General features: G+C 50.8%; 2 protein-coding genes across 8 annotated transcripts in view; one reads left to right on the forward strand and one right to left on the reverse strand.

The window, feature by feature from the left end:
• FNTB (farnesyltransferase, CAAX box, beta) overlaps window positions 1-8,575 on the reverse strand; it is a 66,955-nt gene extending 58,380 nt beyond the window's left edge. Inside the window, exon 1 of the mRNA XM_004584478.2 lies at window positions 8,426-8,575. Coding sequence (XP_004584535.1) covers window positions 8,426-8,575 — 150 coding nt within the window. The remainder of the gene's footprint in view (window positions 1-8,425) is intronic.
• RAB15 (RAB15, member RAS oncogene family) overlaps window positions 8,556-27,362 on the forward strand; it is a 38,011-nt gene continuing 19,204 nt past the window's right edge. The window contains exons 1-3 of one of the 7 annotated variants that reach the window (XM_058655587.1): window positions 8,616-8,722; window positions 9,171-9,362; window positions 14,026-14,109. In XM_058655587.1, coding sequence (XP_058511570.1) covers window positions 14,067-14,109 — 43 coding nt within the window. In that variant the 5' untranslated portion in view covers window positions 8,616-8,722; window positions 9,171-9,362; window positions 14,026-14,066. Of the gene's footprint in view, window positions 8,723-8,922; window positions 9,363-14,025; window positions 14,110-21,581; window positions 21,821-27,362 lie in introns of those variants that run through there. The other 6 variants (XM_058655586.1, XM_058655589.1, XM_058655588.1 and 3 more) reach the window with 6 other exon arrangements.

Consider the following 27,362-nt stretch of genomic DNA (forward strand, 5'->3'; position numbering starts at 1 on the left):
GGTTCTATTCCTCTTTTCTGTTAAGAGAACTTCTTGAAGTATCATTTGTAGGGCAGGTTTGGAAGAGGCAAATTCTTTTAGCTTTTCTTTACTGTGGAAGAATTTTATTTCATTTTCAAAGACAAAAGAAAGCTTTGCTGGATATGTTATCCTAGGCTGACAATTTTTTTCTTTTAGAATCTGGAATATGTCTCTCCAGTCTCTTCTTGCCTGTAGAGTTTCCTGTGAGAGATCTCCTGTGAGCTTAACTGGCATTCCTTTATATGTCAATTGATTTTTTTCACGTGTACATTTAAGGATCTTTTCCTTATGTTCGATTGAAGAGAGCTTGATTATCATATGTCGTGGTGAAGATCGCTTTTGATCAAGCCTGTTGGGAGTTCTGTGTCCCTCCTGGAACTTGTTTCCCAATTCTTTCTCCAGATTAGGGAAATTTTCCTTTATTATTTCATTTAATACATTTGCAAACTCAGCTTCTCTTTCTGCACCTTCTGGGACTCCCATAACTCTTATATTTGGCCTCTTAATAGTGTCTTTCAATTCTTGAATACTTTTTTTGCCTGATCCAGCTCTGATTCTAGCTTTTTGTTTGCTTCCCCCTGGTGACAGGAAATACCTTCCAATCCTGAGATTCTTTCTTCTGCTTGCTTCATTCTATTTTGAAGACTCTCCACTGTACTCTTAATTTGCTCTACTGTGTTCTTAATTTCTGATATACCAGCCTTGATTTGCTTTATTGCGTCCTTAAATTCTTTGAACTCTTGCATGAGCTTCTCATTGTTGATCAGAAGCTTTAAAATGAGTTTTCTGAATTCTGTGTGCCCCATTTTCTTGATGTCTTCCTCAGTTAACTCTGAGGTTGGCATAGGGTTTTGCTCCTTTGCAGGGGAATCTTCGGTAATATTCATTGTGCCTTTGTCTCTTCTTTTGCTCTTGTTCATTGTACTTCTGGTTAGCAGAGTCTTCTCCTTGGGGCAGGTTTCTAAGCTTTGTCACTCACAGGTCTACAATGCGATTTTACTTATTGCGGTTGGTACACAACTTTTTCCTTGCAGCCACTTGTGCCACAACCTCCAGCGAGTTTCAGGTCTGGGTTCTTATATCAGATTTCCACCGTGGTCTCCACAGCCCCAGCTCTTGGCTCACCACTCTCCACCTCCTGTGATACCGTGCTGAGGCTGCACTGTTGTCTCTGCTACCTTTCTCCCACTTCCGGTTGGAGCAGGTCCCAGGATTAGAGAGACATCAGATGTCCTATATAATTAGGTTGTTGGTGATGCTGATCTTGTCGGAACCTTTTGGACTTTAGGTTTGGGTGCCACACGGACCTATTTTGACCAGTATGCTGCCAGAGGCAGGATTAATTTCCTGTGCGACCTGTGCTATCACGGACCTCAGCAAGTTCTCGCGAGATCAGCACATGCGCAGTTCACTATTGTCCCCTTCAGTCCCAAAGCTATTGCCACAGTGCCCAAAATGGCGCCTGATATACAACCACTACAGTTCTTGATCTGCTGGCCGTCAGATCCGAGCGCTACCCAGACCTGTCCTGGGTGGAACCCGTAGAATGCCACATCGTTGCAGTTCACTGAGACAGAAATGAGCTCACTCCCAGCTCAGCGCATGCTCCATCCCTTCCCTTGCCCTTTTCTCCTTTCGCAAAATGGCACTCAATTCAGCTCTAAGGAGCTGACTGGGCTGTGAAATCCACTCTGTTCTCGCACTGCCCATCTGAGATCTGCTGCTCTGTCTCTGCTCCTGGTCAAATCAAACGGACCAGCAGAACAGACAGTTCTTTGTCTGGGTTCACCACCCGAGCTCCCAGTGAAAGTCCCTTCCCACCTGGTTGCTGGTGGCGTTCCGATGCTGTTGGAGTTTAGATCACTGTGCTGGAGTATCAGTCTCTGCAACACCACACCGCTGTGTCCGCTGCTTTCCTGTGTCGGTCAGTCTCCAGGTACCCTTCTGCTGTTGTTCTGTCCCTTCCTATTTCCTGAAATATGTCCTCTCTGCTTCATCCTGGTTAAATGTTTTTCTGTCCGCATAAACGTGTCCTTACTCTATTCCGCCATCTTGATTCTCTCTCCGGAAGACCATTGTTCCAGAAAGCAGATCCATTGTCCAGAATCACGTTATGGCTCAAAGTGCAGTAAAGGATTCCCAATGCAACCAATAAAACACAACATTCTTCAAAAAGTATTCCTCAGGAAAAAAGTCACTTTCTAAAAAAGATTTATATTTTATTGGAAAGTCAAATATACAGAGAGGAGGAGAGACAAAGAACTTCCACTGATTCACTCCCCAAGTGGCTGCAATGGCTGAAGCTGAGCTGACCACAAACCAGAGCCCAGAGCCTCTTTGGGTCTCCCACATGGGAGCAAGATCTCAAGACTCTGAGCCATCCTCAACTGCTTTCCCAGGCCACAAGCAGGGAGCTGGATCGGAAGTGGGGCTTCTAGGATAAGATCCCAGCATACTCAAGGCAAGCAGTTTAGCCACTGGGCTACCACGCTGGGCTCAAAAAGTCACTTTGTAACCAAATACTTACAATTACCTCTTCACTGAAGAGTCAATTTCCTTACTTTGAATACAGGATTGACACAGCAGCCTAAAGCAACCAGTCAAAATGGAGTTTTTAGCTAGTGGTATCAGCATAAAATGACAAAGTAAACACAGACTTAATAATTATTTCTAAGGCTTTGAAATCATACTTTCAATGTGTCGACTGTCATTCGAATTAAACTTTAAAAGATCTTTTTTATTAGCGCTGGGGTTTTTGGTTAAGTTGCTATCTGGGTTACCTGCATCCCATATCAGTGAATGGTTCAAGTCCCCACTTGCAATGCAGTTTCCTGCAAATGCACACACTGGGAGGCAGCCTGTGGTGGCCCAGGTATCCAAGTCCCTGCCACCTACAGGGGAGACCCAGAGTTCATCTGGAGCCAGTCCTGGTCACAGCAGCTACTCTGTTTTAGATCCACATTCCTGTTAATGCACCTTAGGAGTCAGAAGGTTCAGTGCTTGGGTCCCTAACACCCACCTGAGCATCCTAACTGGAAGCTCAACCCACTGGCCACAATCCCTCAAACTTTTTCAGCACCAAACTAAACTTCTAATTTCATGTTTCCATGAACTTCATGAAATATTCTATTTTCAACTTGATAAAAAAAAATTTTAGGACTTTTTAAGGGGTAGTGAGGGTGGCCCTTCCTTGGGGATGTGCGCTTGCCTGTACCCAACACTTGGCTGCCTCTCAATGCTCCAGTGCCCCCTGCCCCAGTCCCCTAAGATTCACCACATCCAAGGACACCTGCACTCCGGCAAGTGTCTCCCTGACTGCCCCAGGTCATGTGCAGTCTGGGTCTTCCCTCTAACAGCTAATCCTGCTGGGCAGGTTCCCCAACTCTACCCTTAAAAGGCCTACACCAGGGCTCGGCAGCGTGGCCTAGTGGCTAAGGTCCTCTCCTTGATCCCATATGGCCGCTGGTTCTAGTCCCGGCGGCTCCACTTCCTCTCTATCTCTCCTCCTCTCAGTATATCTGACTTTGTAATTAAAAAAAAAAAAAAAGGCCTACACCAGCTCCCTGTTCTCCAAGCACCTGCCCTGACTCAGCCCTTGGCGGCCTCCTCCAAGCCCTAGAAGCCTTGTGTGATGCAATCACAACTTGGCACTCTGTGATGGTTTCAGGCATATTCTTTAAGAGAAAAAAGACTTCGAGGGCAAGTAGCATGACTAATACTTCTCTTACTATATTCCCCTTCGGAGTTTTCACTTGACTGAACGCTGCCACTTCAAGTGGACAAGCCTTCTGTCCCTGTTCAAGAGCAAACCAAAGGCAAACCAGGGCAGTGTCCGCTGTAAGCAACAGTTTCTGGCAAGGTGGCTTCCTCTGAGACTGTCGTCAGCTCACTGGCCTGAATCACAGAGCTTGTGCAGTGTGGTGGCTCCAGCGGCACTAGGCACTGCACGGCCACTGTACCCTGCTTGCTACAGACACGAGGGAAACACACACACACACACAGAGCCAAACAGCTTGCCATTGTAGAAGATCTCTAAAAACTGCACAGGCGCAGGCGCAGGCCTTTGGCACTGGTGGTTAAGATACCACTGGGGGACTCCTGCACACCCCATAGGGAAGGCCTGGGTTTGAGTCCTAGTTTCGCTCCTGACTCCAGCTTCAGGCTAATGTGCACCCTGGGAGGCAGCAGCTCAATTAGATGGGCTCCTGCCACCCATGTGGTGGACCTGGATCCTGGCTCTGGAGGTCATTTAAGGAATGGACCAGTGAACAGATCTCTCTTTCTGGCTTTCAACTAAATTAATTGTTACAACTATACAGAAGCTGGCCATCCTTATTATGGAAGCCATCCTTATTATGGAAACCATCATCCCCTCCTGCCTAGCATCCTGCAGGCACGACCTCCGGCCTGGCATCCCTGCTTCCTGACCGCCACTCCTCTGCTTAACACCCTCTGATTGTGGAATCTTGGTAGGAAATAGATGGCACCCATGGGTGACCCAAGGAGCACTTACAGAGGAATAACGAAGGTGCGGGCAGGTGGGAAACCATGAAGGCACTGTGGCACCTGGAGCAACTAACTCAGGGCCACCTGATCCCTCCCAGGCAGGACAGCAAAGTGGGGTGAGCGGTGGCAGCCGAGGCAGAGAGAGGCAGAGATGCCTCATGAGAAGTAGGTGTGACCTTCCGGCCAGACACTCCAACCCACACACCCCTGCAGGGAGAAGACACCTTGCCACACTCATCCTCCTTGCCTGTCACTCCTTGGCAAAACTTCCTAAGACCAACCAAGCAGGCCAGCACTTCCAGGACATGCCAAGGGACCATCAGGACCTTCTGGAAGGTCCTCCATAACCTGACCTCACCTAGTTTCCTGTCCACTTTCCTGCTCACTGGACACACTCCGGCCCCAGGTCCTTTGTCCATGCTACTTCCTCCGCCTGGATGCTCTTCCACTAGATCCGTGCATGGCCCGCTGCCTCATTCATTTCACATCATCAGAGGTTTTCTCCTAACACCTCTGCTCCCATCCACCCATTCCTGGCACATCCAAGTGCCCCCCACCCACCCTTGATTTATTTTTCTCCACAGCTCTCTAACATGCTGGTGACAGAGCTACTTTGTTTTAATTGCCTGCCTCCCTGCCCTGGAACATCAGGCTGGCCTCCTTTGTTCACTGACATATGCCAAAGGCCTACAACCATGCCTGAAACAAAGCAAGCACTAGTGTACTTGTAGAATCACTGAATGGAACAGAAAGACCCAGGAATGAACGGGTCAGTGTCTCTAGTTTCAACTCCTATGATAAAATCATTGTCGAATAAAAAAGTCTCCTGAGAGACAGGCAGAAAACCAGGTAAAAGCGTTTGTCTTCGCGGTGACAATACCAAAGGGAGCTAGCAGCTGGGCCTTGGGCATAAACAGAGGCTGCAGTCCACACAATGGAAGAACACTGGCATGGCCCGTGCTCAACCCCTGCGAGGTCATGACTTCTAAGGCACCAGCACTAACCTACTCACCTGGCACTTCTCTATGCCTCCATCTTCTCGTCTCTGAACTGGGTAAGGATTCAGCAACGAACTGTACAGGCGGCATGAGGCTGATGCTGCGGCACAGCAAGTTAAGCTGCTGCCCTGCGACACCTGCATCCGTGTAAACACCGATTTGAATCCCGGCTGCCCTGCCTCTGACCCAGCTCCCTGCTAATGTGCCTGGGGAAGCAGCACACAACAGCTCAAGAACTTACACGCCTGTACTGATGTGAGAGACCCACATGAGGCTCCTGGCACCTGGCTGCAGCCTGATTCAGCCCTGGCCATTGCAGCCATTTGGGAAGTAAAGCAGTAGATGGAAGCGCGCGCTCTTTCTCCCTCTCTCTCAGCTCTCTCTCTCTAGAACTCTTTCAAATACATATTTTTTAAGAAATCAGAGTCTATCCCAGAGCCTATGAGATTGTTATAAAATCAAATGCAATTAAAAAAAATCAAAGAGTCTCAACTTCTTGTGCTGACAAATGATCAAGATCACCTTCCTTTAAAAAAAAAAGATTGGGCCCGGCGGCGTGGTCTAGCGGCTAAAGTCCTCGCCTTGAAAGCCCCGGGATCCCATATGGGCGCCGGTTCTAATCCCGGCAGCTCCACTTCCCATCCAGCTCCCTGCTTGTGGCCTGGGAAAGCAGTTGAGGACGGCCCAAAGCTTTGGGACACTGCACCCGCGTGGGAGACCCGGAAGAGGTTCCTGGTTCCCGGCATCGGATCGGCGCGCATCGGCCCGTTGTGGCTCACTTGGGGAGTGAATCATCGGACGGAAGATCTTCCTCTCTGTCTCTCCTCCTCTGTGTATATCTGGCTGTAATAAAATGAATAAATCTTTAAAAAAAAAAAAAAAAAAAAAGATTTATTTTCATTGGAAAGGCAGATGTACACAGAAGAGATAGAAAGATCCTTCATCCACTGGTTCACTCCTCAAATGGCCACAGTGGCTGGAACTAAGCCAATCCGAAGCCAGGAGCCTCTTCCAGGTCTCCCACACAGGTGCAGGGTCCCAAAGCTTTGGACCATCCTCTACTGCCTTCCCAGGCCACAAGCAGGGAGCTGGGTAGGAAGTGGAGCAGTCAAGATATGAACCAGCACCCATATGGGATCCCAGCATGTGCAAAGCAAGGACTTTATCTACTAGGCTACCACACCTAGCCCCACAAATAAATAAATACATATGTGTGTGGGTGTGTGTGGGTGTATATGAGCTGGCGTAACAATATGGAAAAGAAATGTGACACCTTCCACTATCTATTGTATTCCTGGCCCCTGACCGGAAAGACCCTCCATGATACCCCTGGACTATATTGGCACCTAGGCGACACGTGGCCTACCGTCTCCCCAACAAGAGTCTGTTTTAGCCTTATCCGCATCACTCACTATGCACAGTTTGAGTGCAAGTGTTGATGTTTTTCTGGGAGGAAGGAAGCGGCCAGGAGCTTGGGCACACTCCTGAAAGCAGCACATGGACAAGGCAGATGAGAAAGGCTCCCGGTCACGTTCCTCCTCCCGATTTGCCTGTAACTGTGGCAGCACGTGGACTGGCCTCAAAACCCACAAAAGGATTTCCAATTCCCTTTCCTCTGCTGCTACCCGTCCCCTGATCTGCTGAGTCAGTTCAGCTGACTACGTACAAAGCAACCCCATAGTCCAAAGACGGGATAAAAGGAGAAAGGCTTGACCTGGGTCAGCTCAACAACCCCCCAACTCAGGAACACTGCGAAGACCCCCTTAAGTTTCTCATTACTAGCGATGTCAATGGTAAGTGACTAAAGAAGTTCTCTCAAATTAAATATATATATACACACAAATTATTGTTTTTTATATGAATGACTACTGTATATATTTTTAGATATATATTTTGCTACCAGGCAAAATATATCCATATATCTGAACTCCTGTTTTGTTAAGACATCTATAACTACACTGGAGATGTAATTGTGCAATACAGTTAGCTCTGCCAGCACAGCCGCTTTCAACTTCAAGTACACAGCAGGTCCCTCCAAAGTTAAGCCTAGGACTGACCGAAGGTCTGGTAAGCAGCCAGAAGCTTCCTTGGCGGCGCTATGAAGAAATCGCCCTGACTACTCCAAGTGACCGCCCTAACAAAACTGGAAACACCAGCAGCAGCCGAAGGAGACAGAAAAACACACCACACTTCACTGCTCAGCTCCCTGAAGCTCTCCACAACGACAGGTCTGGTCCCTGTCGCCCTTCGAGGAGCCCACAGCCAGCACCTTCGAGACTGGACTGACCGCCCACCTGTCTTCCCCAGCCAGCGCCATGGTCTGGGACGCGGCGTTAGAGCTCTTTGTTAGAGCCGTCGTTTCCGGGTTCCGCACACACACACACACACACACACACACAGAGCTGCTACTAGAGCGACTGAAGGACTAGCTTCCCACGCCCACTCAAGACCCCCAGCCCGGCCCTGGAGCTCGGGCTCGGCACCGCCCGACCCTGCTCGCCGCTCCAGGTCCGCGCAGGGCGCGCGCGGCGGGGAAAAGTGTCCTGTTCGGGACCTCCCGGCCACACGCAGACAGACCCGCCCCGGGGCTGCCGCTGCGGACCTGCCGGCCCAGGCGAGGGTGCTCCCCAGCTCCCCAAGCCACCTCGGACCCCGGCCCTGGGCTCCCCGACGAAGCCGCACCCTGGCCGCGACCCCCGCCCAGCCTGACCCCATCAACGCTCCACTCGGGAGCCCGGGCGCCTAGAGCTCCCAACTCCGGGGGCGGAGGGGGACGGCGGCGCGGTGCACTGTGGGTGTCGTAGTTCTCCGGTGAGCTCCGAACGCAGGCGGCCGGGCGACCAGGACTCCCGCTCCCAGAGGCCCCCGCGCCGGCGCCTCGCCCAGCCCTGCCACCTCACCTGTTCTATGGACGTGACTGTTTCCACCGAGTCGTCCTGCAACCGCTCCCGCGCGTGCTCCGGCCTCAGGCTGTACAGCGGCTCTGTCCAGACAGGGGAGGAAGATGGAGGGCAGAAGTAGGTGAAGGAACTCGGAGAAGCCATGGTCATGAAGAGCGGCGGGCGGTGTATAGGACTCAGCTTCGGCAAGCAACAACGCGCATTGAAACTCGAGCGGGCTCAGGCGCTACGGCGAGCGGGCGGAGTCAGAAAGGTTTTGAACGCGAATCTCTCCTCCCGCCTACACAGCTCCAGGGAGTGAGTTGTTGGGATGCTGCCGCCCCCCATTGGATAGACAGGCAGCTGCAAGAGCTCTGCTTCCCAGACGCCGGCAAAGATGGGTGCAGCTGAGCTTCTCGGAGGATGCCTTGGTTTATTATGCAAAATACCTTTAAAAAAAGATTTTTGGGGGGACAACATTCTGCTAGTTCTGGGGCTAATTGTAATTCTGATTTTAAGGCAATAGTTAGCAATTCAGGTAATCAAGAACTGAATGCAACTTTTAAAGCATTTCTCATAGCTGATTCCCTTCAGTCATACTTAAAAACAAACAAAAACACTCTTTTCCTGATAGAATTCTCTGGGTCCTTGACAGCCTCTCAGAAGCCAGCAACTTTTCAACAAAGTTGCTGTGCTAGCGTTCAGTGATGGAGGGAACGGGCATTGTTTAATTGTCTCCTCCTCCTTGGCGGTTTCCTTGCAGTAGCAGGAACTAAAATGCAGTGGAAGAAGTGAGTATCTGTGAGCACCTGCTGTGGCCAGGCACTGGGCTAGCCCCTGGGAATACAAAAGCAAGCAGAGTCAGCCAGACCCCCATCCTTAGGAACCTTCCATCTCACTGGAATTGAGAGAATTAAGTGAATTCATTTCAAAAAGTTCATGGAAATGGAATTAAAAGGTACATTTACTTGGGTTAAAAAAAAAAGCTGAAATCCACGCATGTGGCTTTTTCATGATGTAGGTTTTTTGGGGTCGTATTGGAAGACCCTTGATAGGTATGCATTTCAAAATGTATCCAATCTTCAAATTCCATTTTCCTTTTTTTTTTTTAAGATATATTTTTTTAATTGGAGAGTCAGGTTTACAGAGAGAAGAAGAGACAGAGGAAGATCTTTCATCTGCTGGTTCACTCGCCAGGTGGCCTCAGTGGCTGAAGCTGAGCTGATTCTAAGCCAGGAGCCAGGAGCTGCTTCCGGGTCTCCCACGCGGGTGCAGTGTCCCAAAGCATTGGGCCGTCCTCAACTGCTTTCCTAGGCCACAAGCAGGAAGCTGGAAGGGAATTGGAACAGCCAGGATATGTACTGGCACCCATATGGGATCCCAGCGTATGCAAGGCGAGGATGTTAGCCACTAGGGTACTATGCCAGGCCCTCACATTTTTTGTTTGTTTGTTTGTTTGTTTGTTAATTGATTTTTTTATTTGAAAGAGTGACGTCTCATCCATCAGTTCCTGCAGGGGCCAGAAACTCAATCCAGCTCTCACGTGCAGGGACCAGGGCAGCAGACACTTCACAGCAAGAAACAAACAAACAAACAAAACCCTGGGCGGCTCTGGTGCCTGCAGCAGAACTCCCGACCCTGTTCCCAAAGTCATCTGTCCTGGGACCCTCAAAGACAGCTTCTGGGCTTTCCTGGGCCTTGCTGGGCGTGGATGCTCACTGCTTCGGCTGGCTGCACTCTGGGGCCTCCCCTGTGTCAGGGGGCGCTAAGGACCACCCCCAGGGGCACAGGAAACTCAGGCCTTTGCAGCCAGGGAATTTCGGAGACACCCGGTGGTCAGCCCAAGGACCACTGGCATACTCCCCTCCAGGAGAAACAGGGACACTTTTGGTGGAGGGCAGCCCACTCCCACCTTCCTACAGAGTCGGAGCTGTTGGGCATCACAGCCAGGCCCACATCAGCAAGTCTTTTCTTCCTTCAGAGTCGGAGCTGGTGGGCGTCACAGCCAGGCCCACATCAGCCAGGCTTCTCCCCCCCAAGGCAGGCAGCACACCACAGAGAAGCTGTTGCTGAGATTTTTCATCCTAAAACTACATTTTAGCAGCTTGAAACAAACTAGCCATTTCCAGAACCTACCACCACCCACTGCCTCTTTTGTCCCCCAAGCCACCTGTCCCAGAGCCTGAGCCTGGGAAGTTGGACATGAAGGTGCTACTCCGTGTCCTCCCACGGTGGGGGCAGGAGTCATTCCCCCTATCCGTGAGGGTTCTGTCTTTAACCTCCTCTCCTTCTCCCCAGGAAAGAACCCTGTTTCTAATGCCATTTCTGTGGGGGCCAGGGAGGTGACACCCACACATTCAGACCACAACAGAGGGTCAGCCAAGCCCCTTCCAAGAGCAGGATCTGTGCAAAGTAGGTAGAGAAAAATTGCATTTCTCAAAGAACAGTTTGAAGTATCCTGGGCTTCGAAGATTTCGATCGTAGGAGATGAATGAACTAGCCGGGCCCATCCTTTCTTGTTTTGGTTTGGTTTTGGTTTTTTCGTGATATTATTTTTTTTTTTTTGAATCTGGGGTAAGGGGAAAAATAGTGAGAAACCCCACCCAGCCTCCCACCCATCCCAGGTCCCCGATGTGGGGCATGCCTCGAGGGTCTTGCTCAAGTGGTTTTGATAGTTCAACAGTTCTAGAATTGCTGCCAATCTCACCATTCCAAGCATGATGAAATGTCTCCAGAATCCACTGGCTGACATAGTTCACTTTAGAGTCTCCATTTGCCCAGATTTTCACTGCCAACACATGGCTGGGGTAGTTGAATGATCTGTTCTGTTCTCTGTCCTCTGTTATGGTGCTGGGTATCCTCTGCAGGTTCCTATGGTCTGCCATATCCTCCATGTGCACCTGGATATGCTGTCCACTGCTCCGTCTGAGCCTCTGAGGAGGCGCCGGGATCTATATGGGTGCCGGTTCTAATCCCAGCTGCTCCACTTCCCATCCAGCTCTCTGCTTGTGGCCTGGGAAAGCAGTCAAGGATGGTCCAAAGCCTTGGGACCCTACACCCGCATGGGAGACCTGGAGGAAGTTCCTGGCTCCTGGCTTCGGATTGGCGCAGCACCGGCTCTTGCAGGCACTTGGGGAATAAATCATCAACGGAAGATCTTCCTCCCTGTCCCTCCTCCTCTCTGTATCTCTGATTTTGCAATAAAAATAAATAAATCTTTTAAAAAAGAAACTTCGTCTAAGGTGATCCCAGACCTGATTCTTGTGTGTGCTTGGCAGTACAGGGTCCGGCACAGTCCATCACCCCAATCAGCTTATGCACATGCTGGTGGTTGCAATTGCTGGGTCATTTCTGTTTCCAGCCCTGTCTTCCACACGAACCGATGAGTGTTGCTATCCAGCCTGATTCTTCTGCCCAGTACACACTTGGCCGTTACACAAACCAGTGGGAGCTGCAGCTTAATCAGAGCCACCCACAATAACCCCCACCAGGCCCGCCCCCTGCCCTGGTTCCCCTGCTTGCCAGTTTGTACAACCAACTAATCCAGTCTGTCCTACACCCCATTCAGCTCTCATATGGCCCATCCTTTTTAAGCAGGTGATGATTAAACAGAGAGTTGAAGGATGACAGGGGGTCGTCCAGGTGAACCACGTGGGGAGAAGCCCCTCAGGCGAAGGAGCAGCATGCTGGGGGAGCACCTGCCATGCTCACACCTGTGTGTGTGTGTGTGTGTGTGTGTGTGTGTGTGTGTGTATTCTGGACTCATAGCTGAAGGTGTGCAGAAGTCAAGCCGTCCTGTACGTCTCGGTAGGAACAGTGTTAACAATGGTGATGGCAGGCAAACCCTGCCTTCGGACAGCAAGAGAAGAAAATCTTAGGGCTTACATCTAAAGGACTACACAGAGGTGGTGCTACCAGAAGGCTCAGGCATGGAGGGTGGGAGGAGCAGGAGGAGATAGGACAGTAACAGACATTGCTGTAGGCTGGGAGGCAGGCCGTGTCGCCACTCGATTCCAAGTCGCAGGTCGAGAATCCAGAGAACACAGACATCCGAGGGAGCTATGCTAGTTTGCCGTTGGCTGCCGCTCTGTTCTGAGTCTCTGGGAGTCGGTAGAAGCACTCACATTTCAAAGAAGAAAGACCTGCGATGGTATAAAGGCCCTGGGTGGCTGAACACCATTGCCAATGCCCCTGTGGGTGGTAGAGTTGCCAAGGGGATGCATGTGGCTGTGTGAGTTAGATTGGGATCAGGGGTATGCCTGCACAACTTGAGACAGCATCATTGTACTTCCCATTCTGTTGGCATCTCAGTATTTTTCCCTTTGTTGTGTTTTGGGGAAGGAAAAAAAAAATGCCTAATAAGGTCTGGAGTAAAGCTAAGGATTTGGCCTTTTTTTTTTTTTTTTGGCTGAATTGCTTCCCTTAAGAGCTTAAAACTTATGTCAATCCTGAGGAGTATTGTGTGGAAAGAAGAGCTGAAACCATGTGTGTATTGTGTGCACCCGTGACAGGTGCACCTACACACAGAAATTGCAAATCTGAGCTCGGGAACTAGAAATCCACATCCAAGATCCATTTTCTCCTGCAACACAGCTGTTCACAGGAGCATGGCAAGCGTCTGCTGCGGGCAGGGTCTGTTCAGGCAATGCATGGTGATCGAGTCCCAGCTACATGCACTGGGTGTCAAAGTAAGTGGTAAGGAGACCATGGTGGACATCCAACCAGCCGGTCTCCCACCAACAGCCATGAAATGGTGATTGCCGAAGCGGCCATTTCATTCCATGCGGGGGAAGTGACAGAGGCAGAAAGCAACATGGATGTGAAAAGGTCACCCAACAGGGGAGACCTAAGGTATCCTGAAAGATGAGGAAAGAATCCCATGAAGAATAGAGAGCTAACCCAGCCTGAGGGAGCATGCTGGGTGGAGAACACCCAAGGGCAACCAAAAACCAAGTGAAACCAGTTGTGAACAAGTCTCCACTCTGTGGAAACATGAGGAAGAAGGGTCAGCCCATCAGGGACTGACTGCAGAATGAGACGCTTGGGTGTCGGGGCATAGCTTAGTCATGATGCCAAGCAGCAGCTCCAGCCCTGACTGCACATGATCTGGGATTATTTAACACCCATACTTTTAAGTATTTGTAAGTTAACTGTGGTTTGTGTTCCTTTAGAAATAATATAAAATGTGGATCATGCTCTTTCACTATCAAGAAAAGAGGGTTTGTGGTGCTGGGGCCGGTGGGGCATGAGTGACCAAATAAACCACTAGAGGTCGCTGCTGACCAGGGAGTAGCCTTCTAGCATGCCCTTTAAAGCTGTTGCCACTGCTGCGGCCAGTGTGTCCCTAGGAATTATTTTAATAGTGTGTGAAACTGTGTACTTATGCACACCCGAGCAAGAAATGCAAAGAACTCATGTGCTAGCCTGGTAGATCATTAATATCTTTCTCCACATCTCCTGCCTTCACAGCCTCTCCCTCCTACCCTATGGCAATCCCTCCTGCTCTCCGGCACACTGACCCATGACGGCTCTGTGCAAGGGTGGGACTTCCCCATACCCCCTTCACCCCACACACATAAACCTCACTGAAAACTGAAGTTCTGTTTTCCCATGCCTCTCAGAGCTCGTGGTTACCTGAGCCTGCCTGCAGCGCTCCAAATATATGAAGACACTTCGCAAAGTTCATGGGCAAGTAGGATTTCAAGGTAAGTGTGGCATGTTGTTGGTTATGATACTCAGAGCATCTGGGTTCGAGTCCTGGGACCAAGCTCAATCACAGTTTCTTGTTAATGCAGACCCTGAGAAGCAGTAAGTGATGGCTCAAGCCCTTGAGTCCCTGAGCTACCACTGGGAAACCTAGATTGGGTTTCCACTTCCTGTGCTTGGCCCCCCTTGGTCGTTTCAGGCATTTAGGGAGAAAATCGGTGGATGGAGGATTTTCCTCTACTTCTCTCCTCTCCCTGTCTCTGATTTTCAAATAGATTAAATTAATTAATTTAGTTTGAGATTTATGTATTTATTTGACAGCCAGAGTTACGGAACGAGAGGGAGAATCCGAGAACTTCCAGGTGCTGGTTCATCTCCCTGGAGATGGCCACAGTGGTGGGTTGGGCTAGGAGGAAGCCAGGAGCTTCATCTTAGTTTCCCTGGGTGGAGAAGGGGGACTCAAACACTCGCGCCATCTTCTGCTACTTTTGCCGAGCCATTAGCAGGGATCTGAATCAGAAGTGGAGCAGCCAGGACATGAATCGTGACCTGTAGGGGTTGCTGGCATCAGAAGTGGTAGTTTTACCTGTTAAGCTCCAATGCCAGACCCAAAACAAATTGATTTTCTTAAAATTGGTTTTTAGGTGCTGGAGTTGTGCTATTTCTTGCAAGGCCAGCATTCCACATCAGAGGAGCAGTTAGAGCCCTCACGGCTCTACTTCCAATCCAGCTTCCTGCTGCTGTGCAAGGAGGAGCAGTGCAGGATAGCCCAGGGAGTTACCACCCATACTGAGGATCCCTGCGCACTCCCTGGCTCCTCGCTCCTGGCTGCTGACTCTGGTGTGGCCCAACCCTGGCTGTTGTAGCCATTTGAGGATTGAAGCAGCAGGTAAAAGATCACTCTGTATCTTTCCCTCTGTCTCTTATTCTGCCCAGAAAGAAGTAAAGGAAGGAAGGAAAGAAGGAAAAGAAAGGAAAGGAGGCAAAAGGGAAGAAGAAAAAGGAAAGAGAAAAGGAAGAAAAAGCTTTTAGGGGCTAGCATCGGTGTAGTGGGTTAAGCCACTGCCTGCAATGCCACAATCCTTACGGGTGCTTGTTCGTGTCCCAGCTGTTCCACTTCCAGTCCAACTCTCCAGTAATTCCCCTGGGGAAGTGAAACCCACCTGAGAAGCCTGGAAGAGGTTCCTGACTCCTGGCTTCAGCCTGGTACAGCCCTGACCAGTGAAGGCCATTTGGGAATTAAACCAAAGAATTGGGAATATCTCTCTTTCTTTCTCTGTCTCTGTTTCCCTCTTTCTTTAGAATTCTGCTTTTCAAATAAATGAATGACTCTTAAAAGAAAAAGTAAAGATTAAAAACATAGGGGTTTTTTTTAAAGATTTATTTTATTTTTATTACAAAGTCAGATATACTGAGAGGAGGAGAGACAGAGAGGAAGTGGAGCTGCCAGGATTAGAACCAGCGGCTATATGGGATCAAGGCGAGGACCTTAGCCACTAGGCCACGCTGCCAAGCCCAGGGTTTTTTGGGTTTTTTTTAACATTTTTTATTGGAAAGTCAGATATACAGAGAGGAGGAGAGACAGAGAGGAAGATCTTCCATCCACTGCTTCACTCCCCAAGCGGCCGCAACATCCAAAGCCAGGAGCCAAGAACTTCTTTTGGGTCTCCCACGTGGGTGCAGGAGCCCAAGGCTTTGGGTCATCCTTGGCTGCTTTCCCAGGCCATAAGCAGGAAGCTGGATGGAAAGCAGGGCTGCCGGGATATGAACCGGCGTCCATATAGGATCCCGGCATGTGCAAGGCGAGGACTTTAGTCACTAGGCTACAGTGCCGGGCCCAGCATAGGGTTTTAGAAAGGTAAGTTTGGAGTGGGCGATGGAACAGTAGCTTATGTTGCCACTTGACTGCTCCCACGTCTGAGCACGCATGTTCCATCCACTGCTGCTGTGCTTCCACTTCTAATCAAGCTTCCTGCTAACGCGCATCCTGGGGAGCAGCAGGTGAGGGCTCCAGTACTGGACTCCCTGCCACTCACGTCGGAGACCCCTATGGAGTCCCAGGTGCTCTCAGGTTTGGCACAGCCTGGCTGTTAGCATTTGTGGAATGAACCAGGGAATGAAAGGTCACCATTTCTTCATTCTGTGTGTGTGTGTGTGTGTGTGTGTGTGTGTGTGTGTGTGTGTGTGTGTGCCTCTCCAACAAAGTGAAATAAGGAAAATAAAAATACTCAAATAGATGAATAAGTTCTGCTTATATGGATGCACAAATGTTTTGAAATCTATGCATTTTTTTTCATGATAGACATTTTCCATGACCTTTTGAAAACCACTCATATGTATGGGTTTCAAAACTTTTTGCACCAAAATAAGCTTCTTCTTCCATTTTTCTGCAGTGATTTTGAAGTCCCCTTGCGTGCATGGCTCTGGCACCACCGGCAGCTGACTTGTCTCGGTTCTTCTTTGCCATCACAGTGATGAGTTACAATTCAGAAAGATAAAAGTCGGGGTCGGTGGGGCTGGTGCAGTGATGGTTCAGCTGGCTCATCTTCCGGCTTGCAGTGCCGGCATCTCATATGGCAGTTCATCTTCCAGCTGCTCTGCTTCCAATCTAGCTGCCTGATTATAGCTTGGGAAAGCAGCAGAAGATTGCTCAAAGTCGCGGGATCCTGCGTCTGTGTGCGAGATCTGGAAGAGGCTCCTGGCTTCTGGCTTCAGACCAGCTCAACTCCAGCCATCACTGCCATCTGGGGAGTGAACCAGTCGATGGGGGAATCTTTCTGTGTCTCTCCTTCTCTATAAATCTGTCTTTCCAATAAAAAGAAATACTTAAAAGTAAAGGGGACAGTAAGGCAAGGTTTATGAAGTATATTCTAAGGGAAACACTGAGCAGTTGAGAGGTATGTAGCACCTTTTCTTCCTGCTTTGGGTTTTTAGCCCTAAAATGTGAGAGATGTTGACTGCTGATGGGGCCGTGATTATCAGGACGGACATTGGTGAGTGACAGGTGGGACTCTGCCTGCGTGGCTGTGAACTAGGCTGTTCTGGCTGGCCTGAGCTCCCTCTTTATCAGGATATGTTCACCACTAGTTAAACTACAAAGGGCGCTGTCTGGGCAGAGAACAGGGTCCCTGATTTTACCCCTGGAGGGGGGTCTTGTGGCACCTCCACTGTCGTTTGGGTCTGACTACCTAACTTGACAGCTTGCCCCTCACTTCTTGTAATCTTTGATTAAATCCTTTCATTTCATTCCCAATTGCAATGCCCTGACCCCTCCTTATAAAACTGAAGTCATCCCGCCTCTCCCTGTGATCCTTCAGGAATGCTTTACTCCCTGGATTCCTTTGTCTCCATGACTCTCATCACTGGATCACAGACTTTATATTTGGATATTTGTTTTGTTTATTGCCTGTGTTATCCCCACTACAGAGCACATTCAGGGCATGGGTTTTTGTTTGTGCATTGCCGGACATAATAGGCCCTGAATGGGCTGAACGACTTGGATGGTTGCCAGCCACTGCAGTGAACATTGGGAGCGCTTGTCCGTGTCACATGTCCTAGAGGAGAATGACAATAAACATGACCCCAGCCTCACCCGGCAGGAGCTCATTGTGCGATAACTACAGAAGCGACAGGAGCATGAATACTTAGGAAATAAATGTATAATCATATCAAGTAGGAAAGAAAACATGTCAACATAAACAAAACAAAAAATGTCACACCTCTCTAAAACGCTATGAGAGAGCAGGTGAAGGAAGAGTTCGTTCCAATTTATTTAATGAAGATGCCCAATATAGTATATATATATCTTGCAGCGTTTCAATATAGTATAATATTCCCCAGTACTCATTTTTGAAAATGCATTCCTTTTTTTAAATTATTTATTACGTTGCATTATGTGACAGTTTCATAGGTTCTCGGATTTCCCCATCCCCTTCCCGTGCCCTCCCCCCATGATTTATTCCTCCACCTTGTTGCAGTATTACAGTTCAAATTAAGTCAAGATTCTTTCGTTGCAAACATATACCAAGTATAGAGTCCAGCATCTTATTGTCCAGATAAATTCAGCAGTTTCTTGGGGAGACCCTCTCTGGTCTGAAGACAGAGCTGGCAGAATATCGTCCTGATCAATTAGAAGCCCCAGCACAACATCAACAACAATTTACAAAAAATGAATTCCTTTCTATTTTTGGTTTTTATTTATCTGAGAGGGAGAGAGACTGGGAGGGAGAGAGGGACTGAGAGGGAGAGAGTCCTCATTTACTGGTTCACTAACTGAATATCTGCAACATCTGGGATTGGGCTGGGCCAAAGCTGGGATCCCAACACTCATCCCAGGTCCCCATAGGGGTGGCAGGTGCCATCAGCACTGCCTCCCAGGGTCTGCATCATCAGGAGGCTGGAGTCAGCAGCTGGAGCACAGACTCAAACCCAAGCAACTGACATGAGGGGCATAGTGATGTAACTCCTATGCCAAATGCCCACCACAAGAATAGCTTTTTGGGCCCGACACAGTAGCCTAGCAGCTAAAGTCCTCGCCTTGAACATGCTGGGATCCTATATGGACACCGGTTCTAATCCCAGCAGCCCCGCTTCCCATCCAGCTCCCTGCTTGTGGCCTGGAAAAGCAGTCGAGGACAGCCCAAAGCCTTGGGACTCTGCACCCGCGTGGGAGACCTGGAGGAAGTTCCTGGCTCCTGGTTTTGGATCGGCGCAGCACCGGCCGTTGCGGTCATTTGGGGAATGAATCATTGAACGGAAGATCTTCCTCTCTGTCTCTCTTCTCTGTATATCTGACTTTGTAATAAAAATAAATAAATCTTAAAAAATAATAAAAATAAAAAATTAATAAGAGAACAGAAAATAGAAAAAAAATAAGTAAAAGCACTGTCCTACTCAGGTAAACAAAGCACATCTGTGATCTGCTTATGGTGTCTCCCGGTCCCTGGGCAGTGGGCATGCTCCTGGATCCTTTATACTGTATCCCACTCCGGGGGTCCCTTGGTGAAGACAGCGCAGCCTCTGGCACCTTGAGGGTCTAAGTGGCTTTGTATATGCTTCCCACATTGCTGCTCATGTGCATTTGCCCGAGAGGTAGAGAAATTGCCATGATGGGAAGCCTGATCATTGAGGGGCTTACCTGTTACAGTAGCTAGCACGAGTAATACGCACAATGACTCCTTCCTACAGAGGCTCCTAACTGTAGATTCGCTCTTGTCCCCTAAAACATATCTTTGACAGGTAAAAATTAAAATGACCTACAGTTTAAGGGGAAGCATCTGTCTTCTGAGATTTTCCCATAACAAAATTTTCCAAATCCCAGACCACTTTTCAGGCAAATACAAGGAAAACAAAACAAAACAATGCCTTAATTTCCTGCTCTGGAAAAAAAAAAAAACACATATGATTTGGGGCTGGAGTGATGGATCAGTCTAGCTAATCCTTAGCCTGCAAGCACCAGCATCCAATATGGGCACAGGTTCCAGTCCTAGCTGCTCCACTTCCTGATAATGTGCCTGGAAAAGCACAAGATGGCCCAAGTGTTTGGGCTCCTGCACCCATATGGGAGACCTGGAAGAAGTTCCTGGCTCTTGGCTTCACACCAGCCCAGCTTTGGCTATTTAGGAAATGAACCAGCAGATAAAAGTGTTTAACCTTAACCTTATGATCCCCAATTCCAGTTCCAGCTTCCACCCCACACAGATGCTGGAGACAACAGCGGTGGTTCATGCAACGGGCTCCTGCCGCTCATGTGGAGACTTGGCTGGAGCTCCTAGAGCCCAGCTCCAATCCTGGCCCAGCTGCTGCTGTTATAGACAGGTGGGGAGTGAATCAGCAGATGAGAGTTCATTCTCTCTCCCCACTCAGATAAACTTTCTGAAGAAATGGTAGTTGCACATGGTTTGTTGCCTTTAATTTGGGAATTGAGATAGAACAAACTTGTTTTGGTGGGGTCTCAAACAATGTACTTGGTGAGGTGATTGAGTGCAGGTGCACAGTGTGACCACGGAGAAGGTCATCTGTAAACCCAGGAAGAAGATGTCAGGAGATGCCAGAGACCGAATGTGGACAACTGTGAGAAATCTCTGTTGCTTGATGCATCTCCCCCCACACACCTTTTTTTAAAGATTTAATTTAATTAGAAAGTCAGATATACAGAGAGGAGGAAAGACAGAGGACTCTGCTGCTTTCCCAGGTGCATTCGCAGGGAGCTGGATGGGAAGTGGAGTAGCTGGGTCTCGAACCGGCATTCCGATGAGATGCCAGTGCAGTAGGCAACAGTTTTATTTGTTAAGCCGCAGTGTGCTGGTCCGCCCCCAGCACTTCTGCAGGGTGGACAGTCCAAGCGTCTCTGTGGACACGAGGAAGCACAGAGGAGCTCGGTAGCATAGTGGAGGTTGTGCAGCTGGTGAGCGGGGCAGCTGAGAATGGAGCATGGGTGTGCCTGACTCCAGGGCCCTCCGCCTGCACCTGACACCGTAGGCAGACCAAGACAGCCAGAAATCTTCATGGCATCTGCAGGATCAAAGCAGTTATCCAGACTCTGGCATCTTCCCTCTTCATTCCCAACTTGACGCTTTCCTAACCGACCCCTGAAATACACATTTTCCATCTAATATACACACACACACCGTCTCCTGGCTGCTTTTCAAAGACCGGCTGGGCTAGGCTTGCTCTCTCAAACAGGCCATGTTCTCAGCCCCAGAGAGCTCTTAGCTGCCTCTCTTCCGGGCCAGCAAATTGGGGGAGGGAAAAGGACGGCACAGGTAGATTGTGTCCACACCTTCCCTCTATAAGGCCTCCCTGCCCCCGCCTGAAATGTATCTCCGCATCTCCAGAAGCAGCGGGAGGATCCCAAAAGGGCACCTGCACCCACTCTCTCCTGCAGATGTCTCGCCAGCAGCCTTCTTTCCACCCTTGGTTGCACCAAGTCAGCACGTCTTTGAGCGTGGAAAGGCAGACGACCACGGGGCTGAGGGCAAGGATCAAAGGTGGGCTTGGAGGAGGTCAGCCCCAGCCCCTGCCCTAGCCCTAGGGGCCACCCTGCATCCTGTGATCAGGGCCGGCCAAGCCGGTTTCAGGGCCAGACAGTGGGGCCCAAGGGGACCAGAGACCGAGAAGCCCAGCTGGACGAAGGACAGGGAGACTCGCCCCAACTCCCCCACTCAGAATCTCTACGGAAAACCGAGGATTCCCGCCACCCGCCTCCCGGCCCACCTCCCCGATCCCAGCGCCCGGGCTCCCGGGCGCGCCCCGCCGACGGTCCCGGCTCTCCCGCGCCCGGCCGGCGCCCTCTCCCGGGCTGCGGCGGCGCAGGGCGAAGGGGGCGGGCAGGGGCCGCCGGCGCTGCCTCCTCCCACCGGCGCGCGCGAGCCCCGCCGAGCCGGAGCGGGCGCCGCGCCCGGGCCCCGCCGCAGCCGCGCTTCCCGGCACGAGCGAGCGGGCGAGGCCGGCGCGCGGGCGGGGTGCGGCGGTGCTCCCCGGGGCGGGCGCGGGCTGCGATGGCAGCGGCCGAGCGGGGCTGAGCCCGCCCGCCTGCCCGCCTGCCCGCCTGCCTGCAGCGCCCCACTGCCCGGGCGGCCCCAGCCATGGCGAAGCAGTACGATGTGCTGTTCCGGCTGCTGCTGATCGGGGACTCCGGCGTGGGCAAGACCTGTCTGTTATGCCGCTTCACCGACAACGAGTTCCACTCCTCGCACATCTCCACCATCGGTAAGGGGCGGCGGCCCTTCCCCGAGCTCCAGCCCGGGAGGAATCACCCGCCTGGCCAGAGCCGACGAGGGCGCGGGAGGCCCGGGCTAAGGCACTGAAATCTCGGGCTGAGCCGGCCGCCGGCTGGGGAGTAGAGCGGGGGCTCCCGCAGGTGAGGAGGTTCCTGATGCCTGCAGCCCGGGGCCTGGGGCAGGTGTCGGGCCTCGCGTTGGGGAGCCTATCCCGGGAATCCGAGAAAACGGGTGGGAGCGGGTATAGGCCTGGGTTCCCCCCGACGCTGGGGCAGTGCCGCTGCAGCCCCAGGTGAAGGGGAAGAGAGAGGAGAGGGGGCAGGTGGGGTAGTCGAGCCCCTGAGATGCGTCTAGGTGGGGGACGGATGGGAGGGGGCCCGTGAGCTGCTATGGGGCCAGAGTGGAAAGGCAGGAGGAAGAGGAAGGGAAGAGAGGCCAAAGGGAATTCCCAGGGCACAGTTATGTAGGTAAACCACAAACCGGGACACCTGGAGGAAGGTAGATAAGGTGAGAAGCCACGTGCTGCAGAGAAACCCCCTTACCTGCCCGGGGACTGCAGAAATGTCAGGAATACTTATCAGGTCTGCCAGTGCTGCTGCCCGTGGGTAGAGGGGCAAGCCTGCTGGCAGCCCGGAGGGGCTCACCTGCTTTGGGAGTGGGTCTATTCCCTTCCCCCCCACCTCAGTCGCTCCCTCCTTCTGGAAGTCTGACTTGAAGGATTGTCACCCCCCCCCAACCTAACCCATTCCAAGCTTGGTCATCACTGGTCCCTGGTGGGTCAGAGGGCCTGGCAGGGTCCTGCTGCTGCCCGGCAGGTGCCTCACCCCAGTTGGATGCTCTCCTGGAAGCCCCCTGCTGCCAGCAAGGAGACCCCCAGCCCCCAGCCTCCTCCTGAGGATTCCTCTCTCCTCTGGACACACACATTCCTTGCCAAGACAGAGAGGAGGGGGAGAAAGAGGAGAAGGATGCAGCCAGGAGGAACAGAACCTGGTGGTGTAGAGGAGGCTGGCTTTGTTGTCACCAGGACCCAGAGACCTCTCCTGGGGGGCAATGTAACCTTGACTATGCCTAGAGCTCCTGATCTTTAGGTTCTCATCTGTGGAATGGGCGGAGGACCCAGGGCTTGCCTCCTAAGGCGTTGTCGGGGTGACACACACCGCTGATGGTGAAGCACCAAGCGTGGAGTCAGACGTAGGTGAAGCTGGCTGTGTGCTGCGTGGTGTTGTTATTATTGTCACTGGCATGAAGCTTTGAGGGGCTCCTTGGCTTCCCTGTCTGTGCAGAGCATGGATTGAAGGAACAGAACTTGTCTTTGGGGGCGGGGAGTGGCAAGGCAAGCTCCAGAAGATCCGGGAGCTTAGGGCTTGGCCACTGTTCCGATGGGCTGGATACAGACCCTGGCCTTGGCTAAGAGTAGGCAGTGCGTCTGGGGAGGGCTCCAGGCAAGGCAGGTGTGTGGAAAAGTATGGAAGTGAGCCAGGGAGTGGCTGAGGACCAGGTGGGGAATGGGAACGGGTGGGGGACGGGTGGTGAGTTTAGGGACAAAGAGCAGCAGGTTCCTACTTGAGGAAGCGGGCCTGGTGCCAGCAGCAGCTGGGCTCTCTGCAGACAGCAGTGGGCTGCCCAGGCACCCTGCCTTTTGTCTGGGGAGCAGTCGTCTGCACCTGGGTGTTCTGGCTACATATCGTGTTCTGCAGGCAGGCAGGGGTGCCAAGGGGAAAGGGGACAGGTAGGAATTCCCTCTTCCAGCATTTCATTCATGCCCCTCATTTCAGAAGCTCTAGGGACTCCTGCTTGGTGCTGGGGGAAACTGCACTCACCCAGGGGACACATGCGCCTTTCCTCCTAAGCCTACAAATGAAGGAATCTCTACTTTAAAAAAAAAAAAGATTTATTCATTTTTTACTGGAAAGGCAGATTTAGAGAGGAGTAGAGATAGAAAGAAAGATCTTCCATGTGCTGGTTCACTCCCCAAGTGGCCACAACAGCCAAAGCTGAGCCGATCTGAAGCCAGGAGCCAGGAGCTTCTTCCAGGTCTCCCACACAGGTGCAGGGTCCCAAGGCTTTGAGTCATCTTTTACTGCTTTCCCAGACCAAAGCAGGGAGCAGAGCAGCTGGGACAGGAACCGGAGTCCATATGGGATTCTGGCACTTGCAGAGGGAGGATTTAGCCAATTGAGCCACCAAGCCGGGCCTTTGAACCTCACAGGTGAATGCCAGGTAGGCCACAAGGACTTGCTCAGCCAGTGCCTGGGGCAGGCCACCCTTAGGGCAGAGGTGATTTGGATGTCTCTACAACTCCCTTCCCCTAAAGGTCTGCAGTTTTTTGGCCTAACACCTCGGAGTTGGCTCCCAGTATCCTCCTCTTCCTGGAGGCCCAGTGGCCCTTTCTACGGAATGCCCAGAATACTTCAGGAACTTGGATTCTGTGAATGATAAGGAAAAGAAACTCTTTCTTTCTTTCTTTCTTTTTTAAAGTACGTTTATTTCTTTATTTGAAAGGCAGAGAGAATGATGGAACAGAGAGCTTCCGTCTGCTGGGTCATGCCCCAAATGCCCACAATAGCTGGGGTTGGACCCGACCAACTCCAACAGGCTGGGACTCAGCGCAGGTGTCCTGTGTGGGTGAGAGGGACATTAGCCATCACTTGCAGCCTCTCAGGCTGCCCAGTGACAGGAAGCTGGATCAGAAGCAGAGCCAGGATACAAACTCGGGTACACTATCATGATCCCGTCCCATTTTTTTTTTAAGATTTATTTATTAGAAAGGCAGAGTTAGAGACAGAGAGATGGAGAGACAGCTAGAGAGAGATCTTCCCTCCTCTGATTCACCCCTGACATGACTACACTAGCTAGGGTTATGCCAGGCAGAAGCCAGGAGCTTCTTCTAGGTCACCCAGGTGAGTGGCAGGGACCCAAGCACTTGGGCCATGTTTACTGCTCTTCCAGGCTGTCAGAGGGAGCTGGATCAGAAGTGGAGTAGCCAGGGCTACAACCAGCCTCACACACAGGATGCTGGCATCGCAGCCAGAGGCTTAACCTGGAATGCCATGATGTGGTCCGCTCAAGTTGCACCCTACCTACTGTGTCAACCGCTCACCCCAAGAAAGCTTTGCTCACAGAGGATGTCCTTAAAGCCTTGGGACCCTGCACCCACATGGGAGACCTGGAAGAAAGTCCTGGCTCCTGGCTTCGGAGCGGCTCTGCTCCGGCTGTTGCGGTCAGTTGGGGAGCAAACCAGTGGGTGGAAGCTCTTTCTCTCTGTCCTTCTCTCTGTAAATCTGCCTTTCCAATAAAAATAAATAAATCTTTAAAAAAATTATAAGAGCAGGCAGGAGAAATGGGCGCTTACCCAGACCTATTTGTCAGCTGCCCAGTCCATAGCAGGTGTTTTCCTGTGCCTGGCGCCAATACCTGTGGATTCCAAGATGAGTAATACAAGGGTACCTCAAAAACAAAATGGAGGGACTGGCACTGTGGCATAAGAAGCTAGTCCTCTGCCTGTGGTGCCAGCGTCCCATATCAAAATGCCAGTTCATGTCCTAGCTGTTCTGCTTCCCTTCCAACTCCCTGCTTATGGCCTGGAAAACCATGGCAGGTGGCCCAAGGTCTTGGACCCTGCACCCACCCACGTGGGAAACCAGCCTAAAGCTCCTGGCTCCTAACTTCGGATCCTACCAACCGCAGCCATTTGCAGCCATTGAGGAATAGAACAGTGGATAGAAGGTCTTCCTGTCTGCCTCGTCTCCTCTCTGTATATCTGACTTTCCAATAAAAAATAAATAAATTCAGTTTCCCATGAACTTTTTGAAGCACCTTTTGTACATAGCCATTACTCTCGAGCTGTGTCTCCTGTTTTTGTTTTGCCATGCTGGGCGTTGAGCTAGACACCTTTCCCCAGGGGTTGGGGTGGGTTTTTTTTGTTTTGTTTTGTTTTGTTTTGTTTTGTTTTGTTTTGTTTTGTTTGTGAATGGGGAAAATGAGGCAGTTTACTGATTACTGCCAAGACAGAGTCCAAAGTCTTGGCTTGTGTTGCTGTCACCTTGGCTGGCACCTTTGGAATCACAGTGTCCTCCACTGACTGTCCTCGCGGGCCTGCCAGAGACAAGCCTTCTAGGGAGCCGCGGGATAGACTGGTCATTTCCCTCTCGATCCGCTCCTCTTCCTGGCCAGTGGGTGGGCAGGTGGCCCTGCGGCAGAGCTGAGCCAGGCATTCTCTTGCTGATGCCCTCGCAGAGGGGTGGTAGGGAGTAAGGAAGTGAAGCCTTAGTGTTCGCTGCCTGGCAAGACTGAGGGCGGTGAACATTGCCCGCAAAGCACTGTGCCAGGTCTTTTACAGGCTGTTGTGGCGGGCCTCTCTGTCCACAGGAGTGTGTGAGAACACTTCAAAAGCTTCCAGGAGTTGGGATGCCTGCATCCTGTTTGTAGGTGGTACCTGTGTTTAGGCCGCAGCTTTGCTGCCCATTTTAGCTTTCTGCTAAGATGCACCTAGGGAAGTATTGGTGACGGCTCAAGTAGTTAAGCCACATGGGAGACCCAGACTGAGTTCCCAACTTCTGACACGGGCTGCTGCTGCAAGCATTTGGGGAGTGAATCAAAGCATGTGATCCATGTCCCTCTATGTCTGCCTCTCAAATTAAAAAAGAAAGTTGTTGTAAAAATGGAATTAAGGAGGCTGGCTTTGTGATACTTAGGTTAAGGTGCCTCCTGCCACACCGGCACCCATACAGGCTTAGGATCGTGTCATGACTGCTCCACTTCTGATCCAACTCCCTGCTAATGCACCTGTGAAAATCAGCAGAAAATGGCCCACGTACTTGGGCCCCTGCCACCCACATGGGAGACCCCGCCACCTAGGGAGTGAACCAGCAGATGGCAGATTGCCTACGCTCTCTCTCTCTCCCTGTAAATCTGACTTTCAAAATAATTAATAATTTTTTTAAAAAATGAAATTGAAAGATAAATTTAATCCTTAACCAATTTTTCTTTATTCTTTAAATTTGTTTTATTTTTAGTATTATTTACATAGTTGAGGGAGCTGCATGCTTGTGTGAGCCTCCAATTAGGAAACTAAACATTTGAAATCCGTGCATAGATTTTTTTCATTACATGCATTGCCCACAAACTTTTTGAAGACCCCTTGTATTTCACATTTTTTCCATTTAAATAAACTTGTCTTTTAATTGTATTTCTTTCCAGCCTTCTGAAGCATCTTCATTGCTGGGAAGACATAGGCTGACAAAATAAGGGAAAAAAAAAACCAATCGCAAAATGAGTACTATGTCTGAAAGTATTTGGTGACATCCTCTTCCAACATTAGGTCTCCTGGTCATTGTCAGAGGCTGAATAGTCATGTGACTTGTGCCACACTGCAGCCAGGGCACAGTTGTAGAAAATGGGGGAGGGCAGGTCCCCCTCCTGCGTGGGTTCCCCCAGTAGGGAAGCTGGGAGCCAGGCCCTTGAGTGTGGGCTGCTCCTCATTCCTGCAGCAGAGAGGGAAGCAGATGGAGGAGTGTGAGCACAGATAACAG

The sequence above is a fragment of the Ochotona princeps genome, chromosome 26 (genome assembly GCF_030435755.1).
Source record: "Ochotona princeps isolate mOchPri1 chromosome 26, mOchPri1.hap1, whole genome shotgun sequence".
Taxonomy (NCBI): domain Eukaryota; kingdom Metazoa; phylum Chordata; class Mammalia; order Lagomorpha; family Ochotonidae; genus Ochotona; species Ochotona princeps.